The sequence below is a fragment of the Drosophila guanche genome, unplaced genomic scaffold, assembly GCF_900245975.1.
Source record: "Drosophila guanche unplaced genomic scaffold, DGUA_6, whole genome shotgun sequence".
Classification (NCBI taxonomy): Eukaryota; Metazoa; Arthropoda; class Insecta; order Diptera; family Drosophilidae; genus Drosophila; species Drosophila guanche.
Genome location: NW_022995748.1, coordinates 2,016,692 through 2,038,873, shown reverse-complemented (window position 1 = coordinate 2,038,873; position 22,182 = coordinate 2,016,692). Strand labels below are relative to the sequence as shown.

At 45.6% G+C, this 22,182-nt stretch overlaps 6 protein-coding genes across 6 annotated transcripts; 3 read left to right on the top strand and 3 right to left on the bottom strand.

The window, feature by feature from the left end:
• The first annotated feature begins 3,778 nt into the window (after positions 1–3,778).
• Positions 3,779–5,854, top strand: LOC117584003 (mucin-2). The gene is made up of 2 exons (XM_034272732.1): positions 3,779–4,794; positions 4,867–5,854. The coding sequence occupies exons 1-2, from the start codon at positions 4,038–4,040 to the stop codon at positions 5,520–5,522; spliced, it is 1,413 nt and encodes a 470-aa protein (XP_034128623.1). The 5' UTR covers positions 3,779–4,037; the 3' UTR covers positions 5,523–5,854.
• A 1,295-nt stretch (positions 5,855–7,149) lies between these two features.
• LOC117584292 (glycine-rich protein 1-like) lies at positions 7,150–7,559 on the top strand. Its single transcript, XM_034273113.1, has one exon. The coding sequence runs from the start codon at positions 7,169–7,171 to the stop codon at positions 7,409–7,411; it is 243 nt and encodes an 80-aa protein (XP_034129004.1). The 5' UTR covers positions 7,150–7,168; the 3' UTR covers positions 7,412–7,559.
• Positions 7,560–8,231: 672 nt separating this feature from the next.
• On the top strand, positions 8,232–8,565 carry LOC117584317 (glycine-rich cell wall structural protein 2). The gene is made up of 2 exons (XM_034273146.1): positions 8,232–8,332; positions 8,366–8,565. The coding sequence occupies exons 1-2, from the start codon at positions 8,261–8,263 to the stop codon at positions 8,531–8,533; spliced, it is 240 nt and encodes a 79-aa protein (XP_034129037.1). The 5' UTR covers positions 8,232–8,260; the 3' UTR covers positions 8,534–8,565.
• Positions 8,566–9,632: 1,067 nt separating this feature from the next.
• LOC117583929 (glycine-rich cell wall structural protein 1.0-like) lies at positions 9,633–12,031 on the bottom strand. Its single transcript, XM_034272610.1, has 4 exons — positions 11,736–12,031; positions 11,480–11,681; positions 9,916–10,203; positions 9,633–9,873 (listed from the first exon to the last, which is right to left on the bottom strand). Exons 1-4 carry the CDS (start codon positions 11,969–11,971, stop codon positions 9,712–9,714), a joined length of 888 nt encoding a protein of 295 aa, XP_034128501.1. The 5' UTR covers positions 11,972–12,031; the 3' UTR covers positions 9,633–9,711.
• Positions 12,032–13,222: 1,191 nt separating this feature from the next.
• LOC117583928 (glycine-rich protein 2-like) lies at positions 13,223–13,669 on the bottom strand. The gene is made up of 2 exons (XM_034272609.1): positions 13,351–13,669; positions 13,223–13,254 (listed from the first exon to the last, which is right to left on the bottom strand). The coding sequence occupies exons 1-2, from the start codon at positions 13,667–13,669 to the stop codon at positions 13,223–13,225; spliced, it is 351 nt and encodes a 116-aa protein (XP_034128500.1).
• A 5,785-nt stretch (positions 13,670–19,454) lies between these two features.
• On the bottom strand, positions 19,455–21,561 carry LOC117584602 (fibroin heavy chain). Its single transcript, XM_034273608.1, has one exon. The coding sequence runs from the start codon at positions 21,559–21,561 to the stop codon at positions 19,528–19,530; it is 2,034 nt and encodes a 677-aa protein (XP_034129499.1). The 3' UTR covers positions 19,455–19,527.
• Positions 21,562–22,182: the final 621 nt, after the last annotated feature.

The following is a 22,182-nucleotide window of genomic DNA, read 5'->3' as shown; positions in this document are numbered from 1 at the left end:
GCAACGTAAAAGTGTCAAATGTAGATATTGGATTTTTTACATATGTATTTCATTATCGCAGTCTAAAGACATCTCCCCTAATGACCATTCTGGCTCCACGCAGCTCAAACAATACATTTTTGTAAGGCAAACCTGGAGGAAACCACAAGAAACTTCATTGGACTCCAGTGGCCTCGGCGGGTAAATAAATGGCGAGAGAAAAGTCGCAGCAAGCAGCGCTAGAGGTTAATTTAAACTGAAAAGTCAACTCCCTTGGACGGGAATCGAAGAGGAAGCCTTCAGAGCCACAGTTGTGCACTTTCAGCGACAAGTTTAAGCCGCGTGCCCAACGAATTGCCTTCGTTTTGTCGTGGGTTGGCGTCTTGGCGACTGCTGACAGAAGCAATGAAGCAGCTCTCCGGAGGACCCACTGTGAGCAAACTTTCAGCTCTTCCTGTTGCTGAATAAACAAGCGAACACAAACAGGAAGCAATGGCAGAAAGGACTGCAACAGAGTTTCGATATTACCTGCAGGTGATATTATCCCCAAAGTGGCAGCTGAACAGTAGAGCGAACGATTGGAAACTCATTAGCACTCGCAGCTAGTACATATTTTGACAATCTTCAAGAGCTCTGCGCCGGCATCTGCCATATGGCAGGTTGTACTTTCTCGCCTATCCTTGCCACCGATGCCAGGAGCCTCAGCAAAACATGCAACCGCAGTGGCAGGCGCACAACTGACACAAATTCAACTTTAATTAAAGTTTCCCACATGTTTGCACTTTGCTTTTAACTAACTTTGACTCAGGCCCTTCTGTGCGCCGGAGCAGCTGTTGGCTGCCATTATACCCTGTAATTTAAGAGCTATTTGGGGTACATCACAAAATGAAATTAAGAAAGTTTGAAGCAGCCTGCGGAAGAGTTTAAGTTTACTCCACATTTGCTTTGAGTATCCTAGTAAAAATAAATGAAATAAAAGCTTTGAAGTGCTTAGAAGGTATCTAAAAGTCGAGTATCTGTACAATGCATCTCCAACTATTTTTTTGCTGCTGTTCATTCGCCCTGCCAGGGAGCACAAGTGACTTGGAAGTGTCAGTGTGCCGCCCCCTAATGCACTCTATCTCTGTGTCTGTCCCACTGTGTTCTCTGCGTAACTCTTCGTCCTTATTCCTTGTGTAAACAAGACATTTAGTACAACAAAATAATTAAAGTCAATTAGTGGCTCAGCATCTACTAGAAGGTTCCAGTCTCCAGCTCTGTGGCTCTGTTGACTTTGCTTTGGCTTATAATGATATTGCAGGGCTCCTTCGGGGCCTGTCATTAGCTTCGTGGATGCATCATAATTTATTAAATCAACTTGTTCTTGTGGCAAAGTGAGACTTTTGCTCAGTGCACGCCTTTAATGTGCAGCAGAAAATAAATAAGCGACAACAAGCTGAGGGCTTTTAAATATGGATTAAATATGGATGCAGGCTCAGCACACAGTTGGCATTTTCTGTCGCCAATCCTTGATATTTATGCATTGTAATTCGATAACTGAATCCCCGCAGCAAGGGGTTTTTCCCCCGCAATTTCCCATTTATAAAATAATTCTTTTTTAATACAATTGCAATGCTCGGCTCGGCTCGTCTCGTCTCGTCTGGCGTGCTTCTATTGTTTCCTCTTTGAACAATGGCAGAATAAACTCTTGGCCGATGGCAGATGAAATTATAAAATAAACAGAGTTGCAGAGTTTCAAGTTCCTTGGGTTCTGCGGTTGAACTGAAGAGCCATTGAAAGTCATGCCGGAGCCTGCTGCAAGATAGCAGCTTCTCGAGAGTTACATCGATTCGCCACACTTGACTTCAGAGCCCATTAATTGATTTGGAAACTCTCATTTCCATTCAAAGTAATTTCGAAATAAGTATTAGCATCAGGGGCCATAATCGGTAAGCACCGACGCGCCACTTCAAAGTCCAAGGCAACTTTCCAGCAGAAATTACATTTGTTGGCCAACGAAATTTGCATTCAAAATGTTTTCCTAATGGTTGCCCGAGCATTAGGGCCTCAGTTTCTCCCTCAGGAAGGAAGCTCACTTCATTCTGCATTTAAATTATATTTCTCGTGGGCAGGCATTGATTTTACTTCAATAATAAATGGCAGGAGGAGAGGCGGCTGAATACTTTGTTTACGCTCGAACAAGTGGCCAGCGTTGTCCTTCAGCTGCTCTGAAGATCTGCATAAATATTCCAACAAAATGCTAATAGTTTCCTTTGCTGGAAGTCATCAGTTGGGCAAACGATTTCGCTTGCCAAAAAGTCCTTGAGTCATATTTTTGTTGGCCGCCTGCCAAGTGCTCAATCTAAATGAGTGCCGTCCTGTTCGAGCCGTGCTTAATGTTGTTATTGAAGCTCCTTGAAGGTGTTCTCAGTGTTGTCCTGACAGTCGCCAAAAGTCGCACAAACATCGTTCATTAGATAAATCATAGCCACACTCGCGGGCTACACTCGTCCTTTCGGTTCGTTTACTTTCCGCTGAGCTCGGCAAACCCCGCAGCTCAAATGTACCAAAATGTGTGTCAATAGTTCCCCCAGTTCATTGTTATTGCCACTCGTTATCATTCTATTGGGCCACTAGACGTTTCTGTCGAGTTGACACAAAACTATCTTTATTCCTGTTGTTGTTCAACTTTGCCGCGGGATGAGGCAGTTTTGTGGTCAGTTTTCTGGCTCGATAAGAGCTAATTATGAAAGTTCTTCCTGGTAATGGGATGTGGAATGGCTTTAGCTCGATGCTGTCATGAATCAATTGGCGGAGTCAAAGTTTCTGAGTACAGTCATGCAGTTTATAGTTATCAGATCAGCGAAAGTTGAGGAAGCAGATGACCTTTGAAATTAAATGTGTTTCAATTTCTTTGTGCTTTTTTCCGAGGTGGCGTTTTGTTTTTTGGCATAACTCAACTATCTTACGACTGATTGTAAAGAACTTGATCATTCTGAAAAGCCTTTTGATGCAGCTAAATATTGTTATCAAACGCGTATCTGGTTTTAGCTTACCGTCTGTGCGATATGAGGCTTGCAAATGTAAAATGTATAATTTTGGTGCTCTATATTTTATGAAATTTCGACTTTGAAAACTTAGGAAAAATCGAAAAAAAATTATAACCATTGTCCCATATTTTTTGGTGTATAGGTGCAACAATTCACCGTCGTTTAAGACATTGTTTATTAAAATCTACGGGGAGACGGCTGACCTGAGCACAAGTTTATACAGACTGAGTAACGGGTATACAAGTTGTGACGCCCGCAATCAAAATGTTCCTACAAACAGAAAGGCTCTTGCTGGTTCTGATAGAATGAATGAGCGACCCACCTCAGAGACCTTCTCACAGCATTTAAATACTAAAAATTAGTTGAATAACCGAGCGAATTATGAGAGGCCGACGAGTTGTAACGAACTAATTGGCATACCAGAAAGCCGGTTTGGCCACAGAAACGGCCACACAATGTCGAAGACAACGATCGATGCTCGGATCAGAGGTGAGCACAGGTGAGCCGCGTTGAAAGTGAAATTTCAATTGAACTGGAGAGGGGGAAGTGCCATTTAAAAGATGTTTTCTGGGCCAAGTGCGCCCAGCGCCTCAGCTTACCACACGCAGCTGCACTCCACGTCAAGAGAGACAGAGTCGCGAATGAAAAACAGTTGCCAAAAGCAGCTGAGAAACCAAATGCTCAGTCGCAGAGCGAAGACCGGGAACAGTTTTCAAATGGGCGCTTTCGCTTGTCGCCTTATAAGCTGCGGTCGAAGCTGCAAGCGGTTTAGTTCCTCGCCGCAAACAACACTAGTCACAACACAACACAACACAACACAGCAGCAGCGTGGAACAGCGGAAGCCAATGGACCCAAGTGAACCAGTTCCGAGAGAGTGATATTCAGAGAGAGAGAGACAGAGAGGGAGACAAAGAGAGAGCTTTGAGCGAGGAGCAAGTTTGGACAAAGCGACAAAGTGAACGTTTTTGAGGCGATTCATTGCCAGTCGCCTCGCATTCCGGACATTCAGTTTATCGATCGAATTGAAAATGTCGCACACGCCGCTGATTGCTCTGCTGCTGCTGCTGTTAGCAGCCGCGCAGGCAGCCCCAGCACAGGATTCTCCAGCTGATGCAGAAGAAACTGTAACCACTGTGCCTCCACCCACCGACGAGGAGGAGTCGTCCTCGCTAGCGCCCGTTGAGTCGGGCACATTTACGATTGATTTCGTCACCGACCTCATACTAACCACCGATGCGCGGGGAGAGGTATTCTCGGAGGCCACGGAGAGTCCGTTTGGAACTACGGAGGAACCCTTGCCCGAGTCCGTTGTACTTCAATTAGAGGCAGAACGAGCGCAGACCGCACAGCCAGGGACCAGCGAAGTTGGCGAGATAACAACGGAAAGGCCAAGGATCGCAGAAACCAAGAAACCGATAAGTGCCACAACTTTGGGGACAACAACCGCAGAACCGACCAAGGGCAAGAACTTGAATAGCTTCTTCCAAGGCAAGCCTGGAACCACTGGAACAGCAAATTTGGTGGAAGAGAATTTGGTCCTCAATAGCGAAGAAGATCAATTTGAAGCTAAAATTGGAGCCACAATGTTGCCACTCATAATTGCAGACGAAGTCCAGTTGGTGGCGACACCCAGAATACTTCCAGAAGTAGAAGAGTCCCGCACTGAGGCTGGCCTCCTTGGGTTGGCCACCACCGAAGCAATCGCCAACGAGCAAACCACACTGGAAACCACACTGCAGGAGGAGCAGGAAACCAGCACAGTGGAAGCAATACAGGAAACAACAGGTAAAATATTAGATTATCATTTGATTTATTTAAACTAAAGTAACTTTTTTTATTTTCCCTTACCGAAAACAGAGCTGAGTTCCACACCGCTTTCTACATTCACCCAAGCCCAGCTGGTGACAACCACTGAGACTATAGAGACCACAACGAATGCTCCAATAACCACCACAAGCGCTGAACCTCCACTCCTTACCACCAAACGGGCCATTGTTCTAGAAGCTCAGCGAGAGACCACAGCCGCCAATGTCATGGAGACCAGCAGCAGCCTACCGATCACCACTCAAGTTCCAGAGACAGCGACAGAGACAGCGACAGAGATCCGGACAACAAACGTACCGAGCATTCCGAGCAGCGCAGAAACAACAACGCCAGCTCCAGAAACCACCACCATCCCCCCCACGCAAGTGCCAAGCACCACGCCCATCCCGACGAGCGCTCCCATCACGACGAGCTCTCCCATCCCGACGAGCTCTCCCATCCCGACGAGCTCTCCCATCCCGACGAGCTCTCCCATCACGACGAGCACGCCAGAGAGTACAACAACATTCGCCGCAAGCACAACCGTTATCCCAGAGACAACAATTACCACCACCAATGTTGTTGTTTCCTCAACTCCCGCGCCACGTCCCATACAGACGCGGGCGCCTCGTGTCGAGCGCATCTTCAATTCCGACGGCGTGGAGGTGCTTTACGGTTACTCTTCGGTGGTGCGTACGCATCGATCTTGAAGCTCTACAACCAAAAATGTGGCCTTGTCAAGGCCAGCTTGCCATAACGGGGAGGAGGAGAAGAATGAGCGATTGATACTCGATTGCTTTTAGACATATTTCATATTCTAAACGAGTTAAATATTAAAACAAGATTTAAATATCACCCAGCAGACCGCACAGCGTGATACACCAAAAACTAAATAAATCGAGAGACAAATCCGCACCGTGGAAGGCAAACAAATAACCGCGAATAACAAATATTGTGCAAAATATTGTGTACGGATAAAAGAGAAATGCTGAAGAGATGAACGATTGTATAAACTATAAATAAAACTATAAATTCCATTCGAGTTTTGCGTTGGATATTGAACAAAGCAAAAACTAAGTCTGCGTTTAACCCATTGTTGATTCACCAATCAACTTTAGCCTTGTATCCCTGCCTGTATGACATAATAATGAAATGAGTTCGGGGCTTGCACACAAAAAAGAGGTGCGACAATATCCATAACGCATTTCATTTACATTTTAATTGTCCACATTTGAGAATTGAGAAGAAAGCTGTCTGAGAACAGTTCCGTTCAGTTTCCCTTATACGCCTTGCACTCTTCGCTGGCAACCTCTTGTACGCGTATTTGAATAATTCTATAGATTGTTAAATCAGCGAACCCATGTAACCAAAGAGACCAACACAGCTGGCAAACCCACAAGCTGAATGCTGCCCACCTGCGTTCGGAAACCGGCAATCGTCTTAAAAGTTGTCGTCATACATTTGGGAGCTTTCATGTTCCGGCAGCTGAGCTGATCGGCGGCGCTCGCTTTACTGGTTATTCATTCATCGATTCGTCGAATTATTAGGGCTCTTTGGGGGTTTACCAATGACTCTCACGTTCGCCGTTCAACTTTGAAAGCAATCCGTAATAAAATAAACACAACACGTTAATTTCCATTTGAACTTGAGCAGGCGTTAAACTGCATGTAGCTGCGGGTCGAATATAGAAATGTATGTACGTACATATGTACATATGTAAATATGTATGTATGTATCGAAGGTTTTTTGGCAATTCTGGTTATTTTCTTAAGCTTGGGCACTGCAATGTACATTGATTGGTGAAAAATAAGAGGAATAGATGCATTTTTGTGTATGGAGTTTGATTAAACTAAAATCATTTTCATTTTAATTGTACATTCTTTTTTCACTTAAGTAAAACTATGGTCCATGCTGGCAAATTGTTTACCTTTGTTATATTCATATTCATAAATATTTCCACGTGAATGCCGCAAAGCATACCTTGGGGAATCAATTTTTGAACAGCGCCTAAAACTATACCCTGGAACTGTGCAAAACAAATTAAAATCTAACATCAGGATGTTGCTGAACTAAAACTTTGTTCACACATTCCCACATTTGTATGTAATTATTTAGCTTTAATGTTGGACCGAATGAATCTATTCAAGCAGCCAACCCGCAACCACACGTCTCACACGTTCCTATGCCTAATATATGTGCTAAACGGAGCCACTAACACATGAATTATAGCCCTGGAACTCATTAGCTTGAAAAATAAACAAAATAAATGAACACATCTTCAGAAAAAGTAGTCTAGCCCAGGCTTTGGGTATATAAGGGAGTGCGCTCCAGCCAGAGAACATCGCAAGCTCCAACGATGAAGTTCTTTGCTCTGTTCGCATTCCTGCTCCTCGCTTTTGTCGCCGTCCAGGCAGCACCTGGCCGTGGTGGACCAGCCGGTGGTGCTGGTGGTGCTAGTGGCGGTGCCACGGCCACTGCCAATGCCAATGCTGAGGCGCTGAGCTCAGGAAATGGACCCGCCTCGGCCACAGCCAATGCCAATGCTGTTGCCACTTCCCAGGGCGGTGCCGCTGGCCGTGGCGGCAACAAACGCGGCTAACTCAAGAGAGAGCCTTCACGGATCGACCTGGAACGACATCCGGATACGAAGCAACTGCAAAAATGGGCACGTCCCTTGACGGGCCTCCACGGACATTAACATTTGAATAAAAAACATTTCTGTGCGGAAGCTACATTTTGAACATGAATAGATTTTGTATAGCTAAAAGATTTTTAGGAAACATCCATAGATTCTGTTCAGCTCTACAAAATATACACCACGAAGCCACGCCATCCAAATAGCTTTTTTTCTGCTATCCGGAGTTATCCAGTAGTCGGTCACAAACCAGTTTTTGTGTTAAATTTATGACTTTGATTCGATTAGCAAGCTTAATTAATTCATATTTTGTTTAAGAAAACACGAAACACCTGATAGAACATTATCACCAACATCTGTTTGTTTTTACTGGAGCCAGATGCTTGAGAGAGTTCTAAGAAGCAGAAGGAACAGCTGTGAATAAAATTAGAGACAAATTGAAGAATTATTTAGGAGTTTGAGGCATTACAAAATAGTTATCTGACGGAAGTGCACAGCTAAAAGGCTTTACCACCGTTGAGTTTGTTCGAGAACTTTCCTCAAACTTATGGGGCTCCAAAAATGCTTCATGAACTATGGTTTTAGATGGGAAATACTCCAAAATATATGTATGTACAATGTACACATAAACATCCTCAGATATGTGCATCTAATATTCAAACACGAACCAATTCTGATCTACATTAAAAAAACAAGCGAAGTTCTTTAAAAAAAAAACAGGTCTTTATTAATTATTATTTATCAAGTTGTACGGTTGCAGGAATTGTATAAAAGTGGCCGGGAATCTCTCAGAAATCATTGCAAGCTACAACGATGAAGTTCTTTGCTCTGTGCGCTTTTCTGCTCCTCGCTCTTGTCGCCGTTCAGGCAGCACCTGGCCGTGGTGGTCCTGGCTTTGGCCCAGTTGTTCATGGCGGCGGCGGCTTTGGACAAGGTGGACGTGGAGGCGGTGGTGGTGGCAGTGCCAGCGCTACTGCAAATGCCAATGCTGAGGCTCTTGGTTCAGGACATGGACCATCTTCTGCCGTCGCTAATGCGAATGCCAACGCTTCTGCCGGAGGTGGTGGACGCGGTCGCCACTATTGATCTGGATCTGAAGCTAACTCAAAACGAGAAAATCTTTGAATAAAAAGCACTTTTTTCGGCAACGAAACTCTGTTTGTTTTGATTTGTTTTTGCCCAAAACCTGACCACTTTGGGAACATTAGAAATCGCCTAAAAATATGCAGAGCTCCAGCAACATGTGATTGGACAGGTGTGTGTTAATATTCGCATAATTTCTGCGGTAGCCGTCTCGGGAAGAAACGTGTTATCAGAGCTACTTCATTTATGACTCTGATTTGATCAACTCATTTGCATAATTCATATTTGGCCAGGCGAAACACAAACATCATCGACTAAAACATGGCAAAGGCTTGGCTTGTGTTGTGTCCCTGAAATCATGTGGAACGGGATGTCTACGGATTATGGAGAGTTAAACAAGTTATCTGGAAGCAACCATTTATGGTGAAATTTTAGTAGCTATTTTTCTCAGTGTACCTGCGTCATACTCAAATCTCCGCAAACCCAATAAACACCAAAAGAGAAATGTAATAAAAATACACAATGAACGATCTAGATAACATAGATTTTAGTTATTCAAATGGGTACCGGTTAAAAAAAGAAACAAATTAATTAGCTAGAGAGTGAATACAGCAAATACAACTACAAATAAATCCTTTCGAGTGTAATCCTTCAGTGGTACAGAGATTTACTGGACCTAGAAACGAATTAATTATGCAAATAACTTTTTATTACTCTTTTAGTTGCAGTTTTTCAAAATCACACAATTTGGTCTCACACAAATGACTTTCCTCTAATCAATTTTAAACTGGTCAGCTTCCTTTTTGGCCAGGAACCTTTGAAGTTTGACCAATCAACCACCTATATTGATGTTATAATAAAGTGATTCGATCCTTCCTTTGAGGATTATCATCAAGTCCTTTGTGCATAATTATCCTCTTTGCAATATAATCGAGGGTACAAGATCGAAAAATAATGTTTTCTTCTTGAGCAACGAGTGGCAGAAAATTTGGAAAAATAATATTTCGAAATCGAAGTCCCTTTCCCTTTCCCTTTCCATTCCTTCCTTAAAGTCAATCCCTGATCTTTGCACCGAAAAGTCTAGAGGCATTGTTTTCAGTTGTTTTCTTTTTAAATATTTGTAATTATTTGTAAATATTAAAAAACAAAATCACTTGGGAAATTCAGATCGTCTTAATGGATTACTTGCCAACAGCGTTGGCCACGGCGCTGGCACTGGCACTGGCGTTGCCGCCACCGCGGGTGTTGGCACTGGCATTGGCATTGGCGTTGGCGTTGGCATTGCCTCCTCCAAATCCATTTCCCTCGGCATTTGCGACTGCATTGGCGTTAGCATCGGCATTGCCGCCACCGAAGCCACCTGCTGGACGACCGAAGCCTCCTGGACCGCCAAAGCCTCCTGGACCACCGAAGCCACCGTTTCCACCTCGGTTGGGGCCGCCGAAGCCTACGTTTCCACCCTGGTTGGGACGACCGAAGCCTCCAGCTCCAAATTGAGCACCAGGACGTCCGCCAAGTCCTCCGAATCCACCGCCGTTGCCGCCCTGCCCTTGAGCCGCAGCGCTGGCACTGGCGTTGGCGTCGGCACCACCGAACTGTGGGGCAGCCGATGCCACGGAGAGAATAATGGCGAGAGCGACGAAGACCTTCATGATGCTTTGCGTGTCCGGAGTTAGTCAAGAAACTTAGCCAACATTGCCGCAGGGCCCGGCTTATATAGCTCTCTAGACGCCAAGCATCTGGCCCAGCCAACGAAGTCGGGAGCGAATTAGCATGCAAACAAAACTGATGGCCAAAAACAACAAACAACATAGAGAGCAGCGATCTAGTCGGGGCCGGTAAAATGGGTAGTGGACATGTCTGAATTTTGATCAAATGCAACCAGCCGAAGCACTAAGAGGAAAGTTTGCGAATGCTGCGGACCCACGCGTGTCTGGCTGCCAATGAAACCGGTTCACGTCTATCAATATTTAACAGATTATTAATATTTGTGTTTCTTTTTTTTTTTGGCACTAAATGGAGAGCCATAAGGAGAGGGCTAATGATCATTGCTGCGGGTACTTTTGCCAGCTAATACCTAAAACATTATCGTGCACAAGCAAACGAATATTTAGGCAGAAAAATGACATCCACAAAACACTCTAATGATTCTATAAGAAACTTATATCGCAGGCTGTTTATTAACCAATTTTGTACACTGCCCAACGTAAAGTTGTATAGTTTTGTAACGCACCTTTTACGCTTCTAAACGATTTCCCTCACAGTCTGGTCTTTTATGTTAATTTAAAATTCAGCTACAAATTATTTGTTTCGCTTTAGAGAAATGGCGCTAACGCTCTGAACCCAAAGTGAATTAATTTCAGGCAATAAAAGTGTATAAATATTATAATATTTAGCTCGCTGTAATTTCCTGACTGCCGAACAGGCCCCTACCAACTTAGCATAACTCTTTGGCAAAGGTCCACACATACATACATATTAACGTATTCATACGTCAAAGTCTTCCGTCTAATTTAAAATGCAAATTATTATATTGTATACCAGGTACTCGAAGATTAAATGAGATATATTGAATGTGAAAAGTGCTAAAAGATATACATCTACTATGACAGATGTAGAAATATACATAAAAATGTACAATGTATCCCATACATATGTACATATGTATTTATGTACTGCCTGCGTAACGGGTATAAAAGTTGAGACAAGAAGGAAAGCGTCTCACAACGTTCCTCCTGGTTTTATGCTGAGACCAGGCTGAACCAGTATATTGAGCTTTAAAGCTCCAAGTTCAATTTTTGTATCATTTATGGAAATCATTTTGATTGCTGATAAGGCTGATAATGCTCCCCCTTCCCCTTTCAATCAAGTCAATTTAGTTTTCTATGTTATGTTTTATTCACAGTCATTTCTTAGCAATTATTTCAGAATATCTTATGGAACGGCTTAACCGCGACCGCGTCCGCCGGCTCCGGCAGTGGCAGAGGAAGATGCGGATGCGGAGCCGCCGCCGCCACGACCACCACCACCGGCAGCAGAAGCCGAGGACGATGCGGATGCGGAACTACTGCCACCGCCACCGCCTCCGAAGCCACCGCCGGGACGTCCACCGAAGCCGCCGCCTCCGAAGCCACCGCCGGGACGTCCACCGAAGCCGCCGCCGCCGAATCCAGGACCACCTCCGAATCCAGGGCCACCGCCGAAACCACCACCGGGACCGCCTCCAAAGCCAGGGCCTCCTCCAAAGCCGCCGCCAGGACGACCGCCGAAACCGCCGCCTCCGAAGCCGCCTCCAGGACGTCCGCCGAAGCCGCCGCCTCCAAATCCTTGAGCCTGGGCGTTGGCGTTGGCATTGGCATTGGCATTGGCATTGCCGCCGCCAAACTGTGGCAGGGCCGAGGCCACGGCCACCAGAACGGAGAGCGCGATAAACAATTTCATGACTTTGCTTGTGTTCCCTCGAGAGAGCTTCGCAAACTTAACTACTACCCCGCCGGGGATCGCCTTTTATACATTCTCTGAGCCATAGATAAACCGGGAAAGCCATCTGCTGAACCAGAGAAGCGAACCGAATCGATGCCCCAGCAAATTAACAATATTTATGGCTTGGCTCATTAGCAAGTTCGGGGCGTACGATGATTGTACCCTACACAGTCGATCCCCCCACTGTAACCGGTTCTTCTGAATGTTTTTCGTTTTTGCTTGTTTCTGTTTTGGGATTCCTTTTTGCTGATGCTGACGTGCACTTCCGAGTGGGAACGATCTCCACAAAGTTGAACAAGAAAAGTCTAACAAATCGGACCAGAATTTGGTGGTGGCAAAAAGAGCTGCACTGCCGTTAGTATAACATGATGATTAAATCAATGATTTTAAATTTCATTTGGGACCTGATTGTCCTCTGGCTATAGTAAACTTTACAGCAGATTCTGGTGTTTAGCGAGCGAATTTTTATATTTTTATTTATATTTATTCACAGTCCTTCGACTTGCAGCCGAAGATATATTTATATTTAATATTTTATATTTAAATATTTCTTATTGAACTCATTTTCTTTCTGTGTAGTTGAATCTAGGCATCTCTATCGAAGACTTCAACTTCATTTCACCATTATGTCCGAAACAGATAAATAAATGAGCCGGTCGCAATAATTTATGCTGAATTATTTCATTGCTCAAAAACATCTGAAAAGGCGCAACCTTTGGACATACATATTCATATGTTTGTTTACTTTGATTTTGCCAAGTTCAACATTCTAATTTGTCCAATAAATGCACAAATTCAATTAAAAGCTCACCAAGTCGAGTTTTGAATTTGTTTTCTTATTGTTATTTGTTCAAAATGCTATGCAGAGAGTTAAACAATAAACATTTATCTGCTTCTGTGTTGCAATAGTGGATTGCAGGGGAGTCCCAGTGCTCCGCTTGCTAATAAGTAGGGCATTGCTGGTACCCATACTACCTCCCCACCCGCATCATCATCATCATCATCAGCCAAAAGCCCACCCAATGTGTGTGCAACTATTTTTATTATTTCCCCCACTTATATGCATGAATTAACGGCAGTTTTATGCATCGTAGTTGGCGTCGAGCCGGAATGGAGACAGCTCTTGTGTTTCGGTTTTTTGGATTTTATATTTTTCAGACTTTCTTCAAACATTAACCCTAACTTAAGCATAGACAATGGACAGGCGGCCTATCCATAGAAGCCACCTCCACCGCCCGAGGCTGAGGCGGATGAGGAGGCTGATGATGAAGCAGCTCCGCCGCCACCAGCCGCCGAAGCACTGGAAGAAGCCGAAGCAGAAGCGGCACCGCCGCCACCGCCGCCACCGCCGCCTCCGCCACCATGACCGCCGTGACGTCGACGACCGCCGCCTCCAAAGCCACCACCGCCATAGCCGGGTCCGCCTCCAAATCCAGGACCGCCACCAAAACCGCCATAGCCGGGACCGCCACCGAAGCCGCCGTAGCCGGGACCGCCACCAAATCCACCGGGTCCACCGAAGCCTGGTCTGCCATAGCCGCCGCCGCCGAAGCCGCCGAAGCCGGGTCCACCGAATCCTGGGCCTCCAAAGCCTCCGAATTGAGGAAGGGCCGAGGCAATGGTCACCAGAACTGCCAACACAATGAGGGTCTTCATAGTTGCGTGTTCTTTTCTGCCTTTATGTATGAGCGAGCGCTGAGCCGTCAAGAAATGAACTGACGGTCACACACCACAGCCCCAAAAGTATTTATCCAAAATGCTGCCCGAACTCGGCTTGTGACAAATGGCCGCCCCGAACAGATCATCTACCGGTTTTCTTTTCATTTGCTTTTATATCTAATTATCAGTGGCCGGGTGAATCCCCAAACCCGTTACCAGATACGAGCATGCATAATTATGGACCACAGCCCAAACATACTCGTAATCGTACTCGTAGGAGTCGGGGTCGAGTGTCTGCAATAGAAGAGGCGCTGTCTGTGTTGTTTGTTTACTAATTCAAATGATGCTTGAGGGCTTCCTGGTCTGCGTAGTTCCCCACTGGTCACAAGTGCCTCACACAGCTCGCCCGTTTGATATTTTCTAAGGCCGATCATCTGACAAGTTCATCTTGAAGAGTTTATTCCCCCGGTTCGGTTTGTTTCGTCGAAAGCGGTTTTGATGGCGTTGTTTCCAAAAAATACGTGCACGTGGCTCGCTGGCAGAGACGCCTTTAAATACCGATGCTGCCACTGACTTCCTTCAGCATTTCTCCAAGTGTTAATTGTTCAATATTTCTACAGGGAGTCAGTCTATCGCAGGGAGTGCTCCGCTCCGTTCGAACTTTCCGCCAGCAGTTGCCAATTTGTAGTTGAGGAGTAAATAATAATATTACTGTGTCAGTTTTGAACTCTAGAAAATTGTTTGTTAAGGTTGCAAACGAACTTACAGGCAATAAAAGTGATTAATGATTAATATTCCATATACATCTCTCGTTGGTTTCCATTCAGAAACTTTCGTTGTACGATTAATCAACGATGTGAAATGTCATTTTGCATTTAGCCACCTTCTGTCAGTCATTTATTTTACTTGGAACAAATGCTTACAAAATATGGCAGAATGGAGAGTACAACATACAAATATTTAATCCTGAACTGTTCATGGCAAATGTGAAAACCTCGAACTCTCTCTGGGCTATTTTAAGTCTACGAACTTGAAGGCAGAGTCAATTGTTTGCTCGTTTCATTATCGACCAAAAAATCACACAACCTAATGATAACGCACAATCTGGTCATTTCAGTTGAGAATCCCCAATTTTGTATTAGCAATTCAAGTATACAATAATAATGACTCCCATGCGAAGCGAAATGGGAATTATAAAATATATATGGCAAACCCAGTTGCAGTTTCGTCATTGCGAATCTAATTATACTTACCACAAAAATTGAACTTTTTGTTTGGGGATTGAGACATTTTTCAAGTTCTTTGCACAACAAATTTGTACCTAAAGAAAATCGATCGGTAAAATTGTGTTTACTAGTGTTATTCGGTCAGATTAGCGTCTCCCAGCGCAGGGGCTTTCCAGCCAAAATGTGCGAAAAAAGGCAATTAGAAACGAGCAAGAATTCGGTGATTTTTTTGCATTTTAGATTCTCTTTTTACTCATCGAGGGAAAGTGATCTTCGATGGATATTCCTAAACTATTGCCTATTGGGATAGCTCATGATTTTGTTCATAATAAATTTGTTTATCGACATTTGCCTATTTGTTTATGCAAAGCATCCAGCTCATAATCAGTTAATGAAACCGGTCGGGCCTCAGTCAGTTGTCTAATCGTTTTGTTGCCAAATTAATGTTGAGGCATGTCGAGTGTTTACATAAGTCTGGGCTCTATGAAAACTATGTAATTACTTCACTGGTTTGTTTATTGGCATTGAATTATTAACATTAGACTGCAGTCAACCAAAGCGATTGCAGCTCACACAAAATAGTTCTCAATTGAAATGCACTTCGCTGCTTCAATAATTCACTTCAACTAAAAATATTTATGAACAGTAGCCGATGGGCTGGGCAAAACGCGTTGCCAATGACAACAAGAAATAATATTAAAATGCCAACTAATGAACGTCATGTTAATTATGTAAACGCACAATCACGGCGGGCACCCCACCAACTTTGTATGATTTTCGCATGCTTGCCGGCCCGCTCTCGTTCCGTTATTGTTGCTGGCCATTTTGCAGGGTTTTACCAACCGCTCGCAGATGCGAAAATTGAATTACGAGAGCGTCGTTTGCAGTGCAAACTTTTCAATTACGAGGCCCGGGGCTAATGAACAAAGCGAACCCCTTTTTGCGACCGACCGGCAGCGATATCGATGCGAAACATGCTCCGTGCCTCAAATGCGATGTGCAATGTGAATTATTTAATTTTAATTAAAGTTTCGGCGCAAATTTCGGTGCTGCCTACTTTCAGCTCTGATGGCATGGGCCGGGCATACTTTGAGGCGCTGGCAAACTCAAAAATACCCATACGAACACCTTGATAAATATTTTTACATTTATTTTATTGCCCAGCAAAAGTGTCCCACAATATGGCTCGTTCGCAAAAGTTGGACAAAGGCAAATGGGGGGGCCGGGCCCACAACTGTTGCCATCGCACGGACCAAATGTGACTCCGTGGCAAGCCGCCAGCAGACAGACAGACAGCAGCCCCGTCCCAGACTGGCATTCTCTTTAATGTTGCAAAACTGCACCACAGGGGTTCATCGTCCTTGTGCAAATTGGACTCAAACAGAGTTCGCGGGCGCGGTCGAGCAGCAAAGGAAAGGACCAGCTGCTGCTCCTGCTCCTGCTCCTGCTCCTGCTGCAGTTTCCGCTGGCAATAAAACTGCAAGTTGAGGCTGAGACGGAGACGGAGACCAAGGAACTTGCCCAAGATTTCAATTTGCTGTCTCCGTTCCCCCGTTGGAGAATTGTGCGCAACAATTTGCAATAGTAAAACTATTCTTAATGATAAATGTTTGCGAGGGACACATAAAGTTCAGGCAGAGAGAGAGAGAGAGAGAGAGAAGTCTGTCCAAGCCATTTAAAAGATTTATGTGGCCGTGAGTGGCATCAATGTCTTTTGGTTTTCTTAGGCATCTGGCGCCCTTTAATAGGCCATTAATTCTGATGGAAAGTTCTCAGTCTGTGAGTCTTCTTCCCAAAAGGGGAAATGTTTTCAATCGTGACTGCCACAGCGAGACACTTGGGACATGACTTCCCACATTAACAGCTCTCACCCAGTTTGCTTTACAACTTTTAATGTGTGCCGCTTAGAATTTGCACAAACTTATGAAAGATTGTCGCTCCATACATAGTTTTTGACAGGCGGGAAGAAGTCAGGGATGGGAAAGTCCTGATTCTGATTATTCTGACAGTTGTCGCTTGACGTTTGAAATCTTTATTGAAGTCTTGTGTAAAACTGGTTATAAATTAGGGAAAAGTGTGCGTAGACCTATAGCTTATTAGCCGTGGTAGCCGCCACCGCTGCCGGCAGATGCTGTCGCCGAAGCTGCCGAAGAAGCGCTTGAGTGAGCTCCTCCCTTGCCAAAGCCTCCTCCGCCACCGCCACCGCCGCCGCCGCTGCCTCCGTATCCGCCTCCTTTGCCGCCGCCGCCATAACCACCACTAAAGCCTCCAGCGAAGGGACCGCCAAGACCTGCGCCATGTCCAATGCCGATTCCGCCACCTCCAAAGCCTGGGCCTCCTCCAGTGTGACCTCCGCCGAAGCCACCGCCAGGCTTGCCAGATCCGTGTCCACCTCCGAACAGTCCACCACCTGATCCAGCAGAACTGCCGCCGCCTCCAAAGCCATGTCCTCCGCTTCCAGCGCCTCCTCCACTGCCATGTCCGCCGCCTCCTCCACTGCCATGTCCACCGCCTCCTCCAATTCCGCCGAATCCTCCTCCTCCGATCGGTCCATGTCCACCACCTCCTCCTCCGATCGGTCCTCCTCCTCCACCACCATGTGCAGCACCAGATCCATGTCCACCGCTCCCAAAGCCAGGTCCGCCGCCTCCACCACTGCCATGTCCACCGCCTCCTCCGATTCCGCCGCCAAGTCCACCACCTCCTGTGAATCCTCCTCCTCCGCTCGATCCGTGTCCAGCACCTCCTCCGCCGGCTCCGTGTCCAGCACCTCCTCCGCCGGATCCGTGTCCGCCACCTCCACCGAGCGATCCTCCTCCTCCAAATAAGTTTCCTCCACCACCACCGCCATGGCCACCGGCTTCACCCACTGCATTAGAACCAGCCGCTGAAGATGCGCCAGATCCTCCACCTGCACCAAAGTCTCCACCAAGTCCACCTCCGCCGCCGCCGCCGCCGCCGCCGTGCTGGCCGCCGCCTCCGCCAAATGGACCGCCAAGACTTCCACCGCCAAATCCTGGGCCACCGCCACCTCCGAAGCCACCGCTAGATCCAGGGCCACCTCCAAATTTTCCGCCGCCCGCTATAGAACCAGCCGAAGCCGATGCCGAAGACGAAGCCGATGCGTGACCGCCACCGCCGCCACCGTATCCACCGCCACCGTAACCGCCGCCACCGTATCCGGCCGAAGCTAAAGCCACACAAACACTCAGCACTATGAACAGTCTCATCGGAACCTTTGCCTCCAACTAACTAACGACGTGCCACGGAAAGGCTTGGGCTTTTATTAGATTCTACATAGGAAAAAGGTAAAAAAAAGTACAAATAATAACGAAATAAATACAAATCTCACAGATCGCGCAAAAAAGAACAGTAACCCAGACGGATGTATGTACATTTACATATGTATGTACATGTGTGCATATGTTTTTACGAGTGTGAGGAGTCCCAGTCACGTTCCCAAGCCAGAGAGATCCTAGGGTCAAGCTAACAAAAGCTAAAATAATTAAATCTCGGAGAAAACAATAACGAGTTCCAACACATTTATCATCATTTGAATAATGTCGATTGTCTAGAAATACTGGAAACTACGCTAAAGAGTAAAAAATCCCATTCTGGAGATGATGGCAGCCATCGAATGTTGCCAGCCAATGTAGGCCAAATGATCGATGATATACTTATCATTAAAAAAAGAGTATCCCAGCCACTTGGTGTACATCTAATTGTGGACTCTAATCTTTTACGGATATGTACCAATATAATCACAAATGGGTTGGGAAATATATATAAAATATGTACATATGTATGTACATAACTGCATTGACTCTTAACTCGACTGAGATTAGATTGATTTATATTTAAATGAAATGCGGAGGTGTTACGTCTGCACCCATAAAGGTCGACGTCATTCAATCATTAAAGATTAAAATATAAAATTCAATCGTAAACAGATTCAAGCTAACAATAGGGAAAACTTTATTACACAAGTGCATATTGACGGTACTAACACGACACACGTTTGCAATGATTCTTAAAAGCACACAACTCGATGCGGACAATCCGTTTAATATTTCCTTACCGGAAAAGAAATGCATTTTGTTTGTGTAATTCTTGTCTCTTTATTTTCACGAGCGCAAGTACAGTAGAATGTCACGAATAACCTACACCTTTGGTGCAAATTGAATGCAGTGCCATCGGTAAATCAAACTGAGTACGCACGTTGCCGCTCTCTCTCTATCCATCGGACCGCTCTCTCGCGTTCTAGTCAAAGCCTCGCTTCCGTCTCCCTTTTGATCTGTCCTTGAACATCATCGCTCTCCCAACACTCGCTCTCTCTCTAACACTAACAACAATGCAGCTATGAGACGTGCAGTGGACAAGTCGGTGCGTGCATTGGTGTAAGCAGTGACCAACAACAAACGGTAAAGTGCAAAGAAGACAGCGAAAGGGAACACTGCAGCAATTCCGCAGTGAATAACCAAGAGTACAGTTTACATTGGTTTCAGTTTCTTTGTAAAGCTTAGTAAAGGCCGTGCAGTTTTGAATAAAAGTGTATTTAATTATGTTTAAGGCCAAACTAAAATAACACTAAGAAATACAAAAATTTAAGTTTTGGATTAGTATCGGAGACTAACCGATCAAAAATCCGCCAGCGTGGTTCATGGTGCTTCCAATGGTACCCGAAAAATCAAATCCTGAGCTGGCATCGCTATTTGCTGCAGCCCCAAACGAGTGACTGCCTCCAAAGGACAGCGAGTGTGAGTGTCCGCCTTGCCCTTTAAGAGATGCGCTTCCTGAACCAACAGGCGACAATGCCGAGGCGCCAGCTCCAAGAAGAGCGCTTGAAATGCCTTGCATAAGTGACGCAGCGGCCTCATGTGCTCCGCTACCCCCAACAGAGCCAACTGATAGTCCGTGTCCTGCTCCAAAGCCATTCGTGCTTAGATGCCAGGAGTTCAAACCAGATACACCAGCTCCAGCGGCTCCCAAGCCAGCATGACCGCCCACCGTCTTTTCGATTGTAAGTGTACCGAGAGATGCAGCAGCAGAACCTGGAGAATGTAGAAACGAAGCCGCAGCTCCAGCATTGCCAAGAAGAGAGTCTACAGACGATCCAGCTTCGATGCTCACACTTCCAGAACTTATGCCATGAGATCCCGACTTCATTGATGAAGCGTATGAGCTGGATGCACTATTTCCAGCGGTTGCAGCAAGACCGCTGGCCACAAATCCTGTGCTGTGAGCACCCGAAGTTGAAGCAGAAAGACCTGCAGAGTGAAGAGCAGAAGCTGCAGCCTCAGCGGAATTGATCACTTTGTTAGCGACCAGGTGTGATCCACTACCTATTACGGAGCCTACATTTGCTCCATGAACGACTTCAGAACCTTTGATGCTCATGCTCTCAGAATTCATGCTATGAGATGCAGATTTCTCTGACGAAGAGTACGAACTGGATGCTGTTCCTCCAGCAACATGTCCAGTATTTTGTGCATTGAAAGAGGCAGCAGAAAGACCTGCAGAGTGAAGAGCAGCAGCTCCGGCATCAGCAGAATCTACAACTTTGTTTGTGACCAGGTGAGATCCAGTTCCTACAACGGAGCCAGAAGCTTTGATGCTTTCAGAACTTTCACTATTTGCAGCTAGACCGCCGCCAATGTATTCCTTGTTGTGAGCAGAAATAGCTGCAGAATGAAGGCCAGAAGCTCCAGCTCCAGCAGATCCTATCAACTTGTCTGTGGCGCCCACAGTTGATCCATGAACGACTCCAGAAGCTTCAGAAGTCATGCTATGAGATCCAGATTTCACTGATGAAGAATATGAACTAACTTTAGATGTTTCGATTCCAGCAAGACCGCTTGCAACGTGTCCAGTATTTTGAGCAGCCAGAGAGGAAGCAGAAATACCCGCAGAATGAAGAGCAGAAGCTTCGGCTTCAGCAGCATTCACAACTTTGTTGGCGCCCAGGAGAGATCCACTCCCTAAAACGGATCCTGAAGATTCGATGCTCGAACTCATGCCATGAGATCCGGATTTCATTGCAGAAGAGTATGAACTGGATGCTCCGATGCCAGCTAAACCGCTGGCAATATTTCCAGAGTTTTGAGCACCAAAAGTTGAAGCAGAAGTACCCGCAGAATGAAGAGCAGAAGCTCCGGCTTCAGCCGCATTTACAATTTTGTTTGCGACCAGGTGTGATCCACTGCCTACAACGGAGCCTACTGATGATCCATGAACGACTCCAGCAGATCCAGACATAAGAGATAAGAGATCCCCATGAGCTGCAGCAAGTCCGAGACTCAGATGATTAGGCATTGTGCTTTGAGATGCAGAATTATGTGTTGAGGAACTGGAACCACTGTAAGAACTCGATGTCCCAACTTCCGATGCTGCGTGTGCTTCTAGAGATAGAGCAGAGGAACCCGCCGAATGTAGAGCTCCAGCTGCAGCAGATTCCAACATTCCATGACCAGCGGTCATTCCCAATCCGTGCGTTGAGACGCCATGCCCGAAGAGACCGCCATTCGCAGAACCACTTCCCATTGTCAATCCCAGGCCAAAAGAGGATCCACCAAGGCTGAGACTGGCACCGCCAAGGCCAAATCCGGCCGAGGCCAAAGCTACACAACAAACACTCAGAACTGCAAGTAATCCCTCGGGAGCCATTGCCACTAAGTCACTGTCTAGGTCCCAAGCTAACTTCCAGCTTTTATATCAACGAAAAGGCCTAGGCTCGAAGCCACGATCCCAGTGACGTCTTTAAATAACTAATGAAAAAAGTGAAGGAAAAACGAGTTTCTGGATACGCTTGCAATGATTTTTGTGTGTAAAAAAAGTGTTTGAAACGTATACAAATACTGGAGAAATAATTGAGTCTTTTCTGCATTACTTATTACATAAAATACTATTCAAAATTCATCGAATATGCCTGCAAACAGAGAGTATGAACCAAAGTGCTTCAAAATATTAGACACACTGGGAACTGGTTTGGCTCTATGTTTGCGTGTACATAAATATCCTATGGGAATGGCTGACAGTGGCTCCTGGGCATGAGGCTGAGTCGTTGATCAAGAACTGATCATCCTCTTCTAACTACTCTAGCTTCAGGCAGAGTAGGCCCCAAAAAGCCATTCAAGACACAAACTGAGGTAAAATAAATGCATTTATGCTGCCAAATTGAGTATGAGTAAGTGACAGGAAAGAGCATTGAAGTCTCGCTGCTGTAGTCTTCCTTCTGTTCAGATATTTTTAGACTTAAGTGAAGCAAGCCAAATCAGGAATTTAATG

Bases quoted from the DNA above. Each gene is read 5' to 3' on its own strand.
- LOC117584003 (XM_034272732.1), top strand. From the start codon at position 4,038: ATGTCGCACACGCCGCTGATTGCTCTGCTGCTGCTGCTGTTAGCAGCC. The intron at 4,795-4,866 runs GTAAAATATTAG...TACCGAAAACAG, and splicing joins AGCAATACAGGAAACAACAG to AGCTGAGTTCCACACCGCTT.
- LOC117584292 (XM_034273113.1), top strand. From the start codon at position 7,169: ATGAAGTTCTTTGCTCTGTTCGCATTCCTGCTCCTCGCTTTTGTCGCC.
- LOC117584317 (XM_034273146.1), top strand. From the start codon at position 8,261: ATGAAGTTCTTTGCTCTGTGCGCTTTTCTGCTCCTCGCTCTTGTCGCC. The intron at 8,333-8,365 runs GGTCCTGGCTTT...GTTCATGGCGGC, and splicing joins AGGCAGCACCTGGCCGTGGT to GGCGGCTTTGGACAAGGTGG.
- LOC117583929 (XM_034272610.1), bottom strand. From the start codon at position 11,971: ATGAAATTGTTTATCGCGCTCTCCGTTCTGGTGGCCGTGGCCTCGGCC. The intron at 11,682-11,735 runs TTTCGGCGGTGG...CGGCGGCGGCTT, and splicing joins GGAGGCGGTCCCGGTGGTGG to CGGTGGACGTCCCGGCGGTG. The intron at 10,204-11,479 runs TAAGCCGTTCCA...GTTTCTTGACTA, and splicing joins CCGGCGGACGCGGTCGCGGT to ACTCCGGACACGCAAAGCAT.
- LOC117583928 (XM_034272609.1), bottom strand. From the start codon at position 13,669: ATGAAGACCCTCATTGTGTTGGCAGTTCTGGTGACCATTGCCTCGGCC. The intron at 13,255-13,350 runs GTGGCGGCGGTG...CATCCGCCTCAG, and splicing joins CGGAGGCGGCGGTGGCGGCG to CCTCGGGCGGTGGAGGTGGC.
- LOC117584602 (XM_034273608.1), bottom strand. From the start codon at position 21,561: ATGGCTCCCGAGGGATTACTTGCAGTTCTGAGTGTTTGTTGTGTAGCT.